At 42.3% G+C, this 9,957-nt stretch overlaps 1 protein-coding gene across 1 annotated transcript in view; it reads right to left on the bottom strand.

The window, feature by feature from the left end:
* The window catches only part of RANBP9 (RAN binding protein 9), a 95,331-nt gene that overhangs the window by 84,648 nt on the left and 726 nt on the right, over positions 1-9,957 (bottom strand). Inside the window, exon 2 of the mRNA XM_055079544.1 lies at positions 9,569-9,929. Coding sequence (XP_054935519.1) covers positions 9,569-9,929 — 361 coding nt within the window. The remainder of the gene's footprint in view (positions 1-9,568; positions 9,930-9,957) is intronic.

The raw sequence follows: 9,957 nt of genomic DNA, 5'->3' as shown, positions 1-9,957 counted from the left end.
AAAAAAAAAAAAAACAAAAAAAACCACAGTCTTCAATGTTAAGTGTTTTCTAGATGGTTCAAGAAGAAAATACATGTACTGCTTCAGGACTCTAAGGCTAGCAAGGTCAGCTCCTCCTATTCAAACAATCTGTTGACTGCATTTAACAGAAAGGGTTTGAATAAAGCCTTCCCCCAGACCCCTCCACTCTCCAACCTGCAGCCAAGTGCCTTTCTGAAAAAATAAATCAGCCTTCCTTGTACCACTAGGCCTCAAGACAACTAACGTTCCTTCCCATTCAGCCTAGAAAAAGATAAACTTCCTGAAAACCTTGTTTGATCTTGCCCTCCCTCTGCATTTTCCACTTCCTCCTTTCTGCTCCAGCCACACTGGCCAGGCCAGGCTGTGCCCAAGCTACTCCCTCTAACTGGAAAGCTGTGTACCCTTCCTTCTCAGACTGGCCGGGTCCTCCTCAGCCCTTCCATCTTAGTTCAAGTTTTACTTCCTCAATTATTCTTTCTCTAGCCTCTCTGATTTGGTCTAACCTTTTGTATAGGCCCTCCACACAACATTAACACACGTTAACACTTATTTTTGATTATTTTACTGTTTCTGCATTTTAATTTCCAGACCTCTTTATTCCCACTGACTTCCATTCTAATTTCAATCATTCTTCCTGGAGCCACACTCTGGATGCTGACATCACCTGAAACTACTCCACCTCAGAAATATTAAATTCCAGTAAAGTCTGTTTTGCTACAAAGCACATTTCTTGAATACAAATTAGCCCACATGCACTTGATAAACATGGCAATGATATCAGCATAATAAAGAAGTCATTCAGCTCATAACACAGCTTTTCCCAGTACATTAATGAATTAAATAGAAAACTTTAGCAATATACACAGGCCCTAAGTCAAAAAAGCTGGGATTCCTCCAGAAGTGCATTCCTGTTGTGCCCAGTGTTTGGTGGCTTCAGGAACTGCTATACCTGCCACTGTATTAACCCATCTGGGGAAAATTCAAGTACAGTACAGATCAAAAAAAGCTAAGATACTTCCTCTTTGTTTGTATCAGTATGGACTCATGCATCTCATGCATATTTATTTTATACTTTGGGTTATAATTCAAGACTAGTTCATTTCTTTTGTTGCTCAAACTGTTCCCCGTTTAGCCACTGGGAGCTTTTTCAGTTGGCTGCTCTGGCGCTCTGACATACCTCCGTTATGTGTTTTTTGTTTTTGTTACTTTCTGGCACTACAAGATGCTGGAAGCTCATCTTGTGCATTTCCTGCCCTAGTCCTAGAATCAGCCATTTCTTCAAGGAGCCCTGGCTCCTTTTATGGGCAAATGGCATTAGAATCCAAGATCTAGGTACTAGGTATGCTCACAGTTACTGGGGTGTCACTGCTTTTAGGCCCTCTCATTGACACGAGCGAAGAAATATATGTGTGTATACTAAACCCCTGCATATACACACACCTGTACTTTTTATTTAATCATCTGTGTACGTATTAAGCTAAACACGCGTTCACACTGCTGTCGCTGACTCAAACCCATTACCGCGTGGTCATTCCCACCATCCAGTGGTGAGAAACCCAGCTCCCTCTGCACACCAGGCACTGATTTAACTGTTAAATTCCGGTATTCATGGATAGCAGTATCAGAATTGTTAACTCATATCCCCCCGGGATACAACTTATCAACAAGAATTCAGTTTTACAGACTCCACTGATTTCCAGTTACTTATTTAGGTCAGTGCCTTTTCCCTCCTCTTCTGAGATTGTTTCATACATTTGTAATATAGTTACACTCTTTTGTCACATTCTACATTCTACACTGGGATCTCCCCCACCAAGTGACTTTCTAAAAAATATGTACCTATTAAGGTTCACTCTTTATGTCCTAAAATTCTGCAGGTTTGATAAGCACACAGTGTCATGTAGCCACAATTACAGCATCATACAGAATACTTTCATTGACCTAAAAAATCCCGTTCTTTGCCTCACTCGCCGTCTTCTCCATCCCCTCAAGCCCCTGACAACCACTCATCTTTTTCCTACCTCTATAGTTTTGCTTTTCCAGAATGTCATATCACTGAGATCATACAGTATGTAATCTTTTCAGACTGCAGTCTTTCACTCAGCAATATGCATTTAAGATCCGTATGTGTCTCTGTGTGGATAGACAGCTCATTTCTTTTTTATCACTGAATAATATTCTATTGTATGGATGTACTGCAGTTTATCCATTCACCTACTGAGAGACATCTTGGTTGTTTCTTGGTTTTGGTGATTACGAGAAAAGCCGTTATGAACATTTACATGCAGGTTTTTGTATGGGTGTAAGTTTTCAAACCAGTAGGGTAAATACCTAGGAGCTCAACTGCTGGATCATATGGTAAACTATGTTTAGCTTTGGTAGAGCTGCCAAACCATCTTCCAAAGTGGCTGTATCATTTTGCACTCCCACCAGCAGAGTACGAGAGTTCCTGTTGCTCTCTGCACCCTCACCAGCAGTTGTCATGGCCAGGTTTTCTTTGGATTTTAGCCATTCTAATAGCTAAAGCTAAGCATTTCCAATTGGCTTTAAAAAAAAAAGGTGAAAAGAGCTAAACCCTGAATCAGATTTTTATTTTTGATTAAACAGCTGTCAAGAACTTACATCTCTAACAAGAAAGACCAAACCCCAGGGTTGAAGGCTGTGAAGGATCAGCAGCCTGTGATGTTGGGCACACATGGGAGTGGAAATTTAACTGGGCTTGTATTTTATTAGGACTGTTATTTCTGTAGTGCTCTGGTTACAAAGTTCCATAGGTTTTAAGTGGTTTGCCCCAGCCCTATTTTTCCCATACATAAGCCCTGTTACTTTTAGTGCGCAATTCTGTGAAAAACATGAAGTTTTTCCAGCAACACAATTTTGGCATTACAGTGGAAATACCGACATCTTCCCCTAGGACACACCCTCCTATCCTCTCCCCTGTCTAAAGAATTCACTCTGCACTTCAAAATTCAAGGAACTCCAATGCACTGAACCCTTTCTTGTTTGTTTGTTCTTCTCTTTCCTCTTCCAGGATGGTATACATGGTAATTATTTAAAAGCTCCCAAATATCTTGATTTCCCTCATATGCCTATCCTTCCATCATACCCAGCCTGCAAAACCACAGCCTTAAATCAACATTATAATCCACCTTCCCTACTCCTGCACTGGGCAGCTGGCCTTTGTGGAATAAAGTCCAACCGTCCTGCAAACAGTCACCACTGTGAACTAATGATGTCAGCTGGGATCCCCCACTGTTATCAATACCACACAGCAATCTTTAGGAAGATGAAGATGGTCCACAGCTTCATCATTCACTTTAGGCTTTAAGTCCTCTACTTGAATTCAGTGAGCAAACTACCTCGCCTCCTTTATCCCAAAACAGGACTGAAATGGGACTCCACCATTATACATGGTTATGTTCTACTCTCCTCTGGCGCATTACTAACTCGTCTGTCTACACCAGTCCACCTCTTCCACTGTTACCGAAGGAGCAGTACGTACTCCTCTCCTCTTCAAGGGCAAGCAGCTTAAGCTTCCGAACCACCTTCCTCCCTCCAAGCCCTTACTCTGTCAGCCTCCCAAGCTTGTACTGTCATCCTTTCCCTCTTTACTCTCCTTCCCTTCAATCTATAAGGGCACAGTGTCCCAAAAATGTATATCCTTTTCATAAAATTATATGTCTCTGTGTTATAAATCTTTGTCAATAATGCACTGGGGTTGGTGGTTAGTATAATGAACTTTTTTTTTTAACTTTAAGGTAATAAAACCAGGTATTGGTACTATTTATCTTATTTGTTAAAACATGTTAAATTCTGTAGACATTTATTGAGACTCCATATCTTGCACTAACATCATACTGTCATCTAACTTACGTCACTTCAGTGTTACCCACGCAGCCAAACTAAAACTAGGCCTACTTAGAAATGATACAATAGTTTCTAACACAGTACCTTCCAAAGGGTTTTCTAGGGATAATTTTAAGTATGTGGATTTTTCATCTTACATGCTGATGTTATAAGCTAATCTCCAGATACAACATAACTCCAATATCAACCATTTAAAAAAAAAAAAAACCCCACAGCTGCCCTAACCTCCATTCTCCTCCAGGTATTGACTAATCTCTTTCCTCATCTATATTTCTCAAGAATAACCTATATTCACTATACTTTCTGCTTGGTCCCTTCTACTGACCCTGATTTCTGCCCCCATCACTCAATTCACACCGCTCTACCTAAGGTCACAACGATCTACTTTCCAAATCCAGTGGAAATTTTTCTGTGCCTATGTCACTAACCCTACCTGTTGCATTTGACACTGAAGTTCACCTCCTCATTTCTGACACTCCTCTGCTCAGCTTCTGTGACACCACCTCCCTGCTGTCCAGGCACCTCTTAACTACTCCTTCTTGGGTTCCCTGCAGTCTTTTAATGTTGGTCTTGCTCAGGGTTCCATCTTTGGCCCACTGCTCTTCTCACTTTACTCACTCTCTCTCACTCTCTGAGTTTCAACTACCAGCTACAGGCGACTCCCAGGTCAGTCATGACCTCAGCCTCTCCTCCAGGTTCAGGTCAATGATGGTACATGCCAGCCCCTCCTAGGAGAAACTGCCCCCCACACTGTCCCTACTGAGAGGAGTGGGGCCCACACTATCCTTCCACCAGGATGACATTTTGTATTTCATAACAACCCTCACACCCCTACAGCTGATTCAACACAGGTCAGCATCTACGAGAAGGCCACCAATTCACTCCGTAGCACAGAATGAAAAGCTCTGCCCAACTAAGAAAGATGGCAACTAGCTAGGCCAATCTGCTGAGTCTCTTGGGAGTTTAAAATAGGAAAAAGGATAAACCAGTTAGTAGGGAAAAGAAAAGAAAACCACCAGAAACTAGCACTGTAGCTGAGTCATCTGAACATTAGAATAAAGTGAAAAATCAGGAACTCCAGCTGTGGTGATTACACAGAGCCACCTTAACTCCAGAAGACCTCTTTCTGTTCTTTCTCCAATGCTATTTCTTTGGCTTCTTCTGGTTTACATGAAGTCAGATCACATGGCTAAGATTCCCATTTTTACTCACCTCTAAGTGTACTGTAATACTTCCTTGCGATCATTATTTGCTTCACGGTTCACTGCAAAAACCTAACACGGCTAGAAACCCAGCATCAGCCTTGCTTTCTCCACCACTGCATCATATCCAGTCAGATTTACTTCAGCACAGATCACAGATATGTCTGCTCTTCTCTGCCCCCACCACTGACCAGTTCAGGTCCTTATTTCTTATGTGGTCTGCAACAGCCTTCTAAATGAGTCTTGCTATTTCCAGGCTTGTGTCCCTGAGTCCACCTCCCAATTAGTTGTATAATCCGACAAAGATGAAAATGAGCCAGTCACTTCCTACTTAAAATCCTTAGATGATTCTTTGTCTCCTACAGAATAAGATCCAAGCTCGATAAAATATTCTATAAGGCCTCACACGATCTTTTCCCAGCTGTACCTTGTCACACACTTAAATTCCAACAACCCCATATTGCTTGTAGATCCAAACATATAGAATAATTCTCTCCTCTATGCTTCTGTTTATGCTTTTTCCCTTGTAATGCCCAGCCCCTCCTCCCCTATATCATACTCATCTTTCAAGACTGACTGCTGGCCTCATCCCCTTCAAGCTTTCCTTGACCCACCAACTTCACCCCTGCCAAAGGCAGCCTGCAGCAGATGCTCCCCCTTCTTCCACAGTACTCTATGACACTTCCCTACTACACACACTGCTTGATGTCCTTTGAGCTCTTCGAACTCAAAGACAGTGTCTTATTAACCTTTGAGTATCCAGAACCTGGCACAAAGTAAACACTCACTAAAAGCTTGTTGAATAAACAAAGTGAATATATAGAGAGTAAGGTATATATACAAATTGTCTAGAAGAATATCTGCGCTACAGCAATTGCTCAATAAATCATTACCAAAAACAAAAAAATCAACATTACTATTGTCTACTTCTGTTAAGTATGATTATTAGAATCACTTAATCCCTGCAGTTATCAACTAGCATTCTTAAAGCTCAATTTTGGCAAAGGGATCCCTGGGAAAAGCTTGGTTTTTAAATTCCTTGATTTTGAAGCACATTTTTATAACACTTCCCATAAATCTCTAAAGACATTTGTATTGGTAAGCAAGCAAATATGTGTTGAGATACTTGTTCTACATAAAGAAGTGCAAGAAATTAGATAAGCAATTAAATTGAGGACACGTTAAAGGCCTAGTGACTGGTGATACGGAGGGGGAGGGGAGCTGGGCATACCAAAAGTTCAACCTATTTGGTCACTGTTAATAATACTTCAATTAGAAGGTGCAGTTCACTATTCATTTCTTCCTATCATTCCCAACTTTCACTTATCTTACATTTCTTCTAAGCTGCCCTAAATCAGTATAATCAAAGCGTCTGGACTTTTCCATGGCATTAGTGTGCTCCAGGTAGCACTCTCCCCAGAGGAAGTACTTTCAACATCAACTATTCTTCAAAGTCAACTATTCTTCAAAAAGTTGTAAATGTGATCACTGGATTTTAACTACTTGAGATAATTAAGTCTCATACAGATTGAAATAGGCCATACGTGTGGTGGAAAGAACACTAAATTTAAAATCAATGAAAATTAGTTTCCAATCCTGGCTTACTTGTGACTGGGAAGCTCTAACTTCCAGGTGCTCCCACTTCTTCTCGTCTTAAATGAGAATTCCACCATCTTATCCAAATTCACTAACATGCTCCTGAGTGTATGTATCAAAACGCTTTGCAAAGTAAACAAATCGTGGTAACTTCACGAATATAAAAATGCAACCTGTAACTGAAACATTTAGACTAATCAAACCCATTGTCATATTCATTAAAATACTTTAAATTGGAATAAAGTGATCATTATAACTAGGTCTAAACTTGTCACATTTATACTTATTCAAAGCTGACAAGAATTTCAAAAATAAAAGGGGCCATGCTTGAGGATTTCAACAGTTGGTGTGTGACTGCTAAGCAAAAAGTCTTCTAAAAATTTTTAACAGGTAGTAAACACACCCAATTCCTCTGCAATCCAATCAACTTGGTCTGTATGGCTGACACTGTTTAACATTAATCCCTTCAAATCATTTAAGGAACCCCGCTGTTTCCAAGAGTAACTCCAACTTAGAATAACATCTTCAAAACAGAATACGTTCAAAGCAAAATAAATTCATATTTCAAAGGTAAGAAAAATCCTCATCATATGGAAAATAATTATCATCAATCTTTTGAAATTCTGTAATATGCAAAAATACTTTATGAACAATAGTTTTTAATGTTATTTTGTAACTTCAAATTTGCTTACCACTACCTAAGACACTTCCCCCTTGCTTAGATGCCCAGTAACTTCTGGTGTGGTCCACTCTGAAGGCAGACAGAAAAACAACAGGAAAAACACACAGGCACGTATTAAAATAACAAGATGAGGAAGAGGCAGTAGAAGGGGAAAAAGGGCCTGTGTTTGTGACAAGGGGGAAGGGAGAGACAAAGAGGAGACAGAAGAAAGGGAGAGGAAAGAAAAAGAATGACAAACAGCAAAATCTGTTCTTCCAGAAATAGTGGTTTATGTTTACAAAAGAGTGAAATTTCCAGAAAGTGAATCTTAGTATTACACAACAGAAAGTAATAAAGAGGCCAAGAGGAAAAATAACTGAGACAGCAGTGTCATAAATATTCCAAACTCCAACCAATTTCACATAAGCTGCACTTTTGCGTGACCCAAATCATCAATTTTATGTAAAAGTAGTTAGTAAAACTAGTCAAGGCATGTTACAGTGCTAAATAGACTATAATCACAAATCTTAGATATGGAAATTCAGAGCTGGAAATCTCGTTACCAACACCCAGCTCAACTCCCTCATCACTCAGAGGAAGAAACTGAGACCCTGTCTGGTAACATGCCTAAAATCACAAATGATGGCAGGACTCGGAAAGCTAGAATTCTTTGTTCAATAATCTCTTATATCTTCTCCCTCTGATTTTATAAGCTATCAACCATCAACCATAAAATTTAAAGTAAAGTTTTGTGGAGTCTAACAAAAAGCATTCTGGTAGCCAGATCAGAAGTAAACACTTCATACATAGCACTGTTCACACAAATTAAAACACAAAATTAAACAACAGCCTTCAAAGGGTATTAACAAAATGTCCTAACTTAAGAAAAACCAAAGTTCCCATATTTTGAAAATTTCAGCCATTTAGATTAAGAACCATAACATTTAAAATTGAAAGTACTTCTCTGGATCTATGGATAAAAGGAAGGAATATTCAACAAGGCCTATTTTTGTGCGTTATTCTTTGCAGCCAAATCATTTGGAAGACTTCTGTGGCCATTCTCCTTCCTGATTAAATAGTAACTTATTTATCAAGGCTCTTCTCAAATTTCAGTCCAGTAAACTTTAAGAATTTCACCACAATGGTTGTTTATAACCTCTATATCCATGTCACTAGGATCTGATAAAGACCCTCCCTTTGAAGCCAATCAAAATGAGGCTGCTCTGAATGTAAAAGCAGCAGGTTTGGGGCCTAAAAAAACTGGATTTGCTTCCAGATAGACTGACACATTGAATTGATTTATTTCCCCCAGACCAGTAAACTTGATGCGTGTTATTAATGTGGGCTACATGTCAAAAACTCCCATAGCAATTTATAATTTTATATACAACTGATCTGCTTAAAGCTTTGTTTTAACATAGGAGAGGTAGGTGAGGGAGGAGAGGGACAAGCACTAGCCTAAGGCCTTTTTTTTTAACTGCAGGTGGAAAATAGGAGCCAATTTTCTTTAAGATACCAAATAACGTTTTTAACAAATCCCTATTTTCAACGAGACTTTCATAATGCCAACACATAAATATAGGGCATATCCAATCAGTCGTGGTCGGTTTCTGCTCCCCTAAGAAAACACGTACTCCTGAGGTTTCACCTCTCGTACCCTCCAGTTGCTTTTAGCAAGATACACTGACGGCAAACTTGGGGTCCCGGCCCTTGTGTTCCCCTAGACAATCTCTAGCCTAATGTGGGGCAAAAGCCTCCACTGATTACTCCTCCCCCTACACATCCCTGCTCTCCCTTAATTAGAAATTATCCCTCAGAATCGTGCCTCTCTTCCCCCCACGTAAGAGGAGAGCGCCTGACCCAACACCACCTGGAGAACAATGTAACCCAACTCCGAGCCCATAGATTCCTCCATCCCAGCCCTACGATTTATCTCAAAGGGAAATCAGAAAGCGAGTTATGTCCTGTCATCCTGGATTCCCCCGAGGTGTCCTGCTCCTGGCCTGGGATTACCAGCTCCATTCTACCCAGGACCATTATACTCACCTTCCCCTTCCCAGAATCGCCCGCTTTCCCTCGCACCTCTCCCCGCGACCCCAATCCCACCCTGGGAGCAGCAGAGCCGGAGGCGAGTCCCCTCCGAGGACACCCGGCCCCGGGAGGGCGGGGGCGGCCCGAGGGTCTGCGGCCCCACTCCCACCGCAGGACACACGCCCAGTACCTTTGTAGTGCACCCGCAGGTTGTTCTGAGACAGGCCGATGTAGCTGAACTTGTCCTTCGGACTCCAGGACCGAGGCAGCGGCGTCTCCTGCTCGTCCACGGCCGGGTACAGGCGCTTCAGCCGCCGCTGCAGCTCCTTCTCCTGCTCGTTCAGGGCCGAGTCCCCGTGCGGGAAGGGGGCCGCAGCACTGCTGCCCGCCGCCACGGCCGGGGCCGGGGCGCCTCCGGCCGGGCCGGGGCCCGCGGCAAGGCCCGGGGGCGCGGGGGGCGCGGTGGCGGGGGCGGCCGCCGAGGCGGGCTGCGGGGGCGGCGGCGGCGGAGGCGGCGGGGCCGCGGTGGCCGGGGGCGGCGGCGGCGGCGGCGGCGGGTGGAGGAGGGGGGCGGCCGCC

The sequence above is a fragment of the Physeter macrocephalus genome, chromosome 18, assembly GCF_002837175.3.
Source record: "Physeter macrocephalus isolate SW-GA chromosome 18, ASM283717v5, whole genome shotgun sequence".
Lineage (NCBI taxonomy): Eukaryota > Metazoa > Chordata > Mammalia > Artiodactyla > Physeteridae > Physeter > Physeter macrocephalus.
Note: the sequence above shows the minus strand (reverse complement) of the source record. Positions and strands in the feature narration are given on the sequence as shown.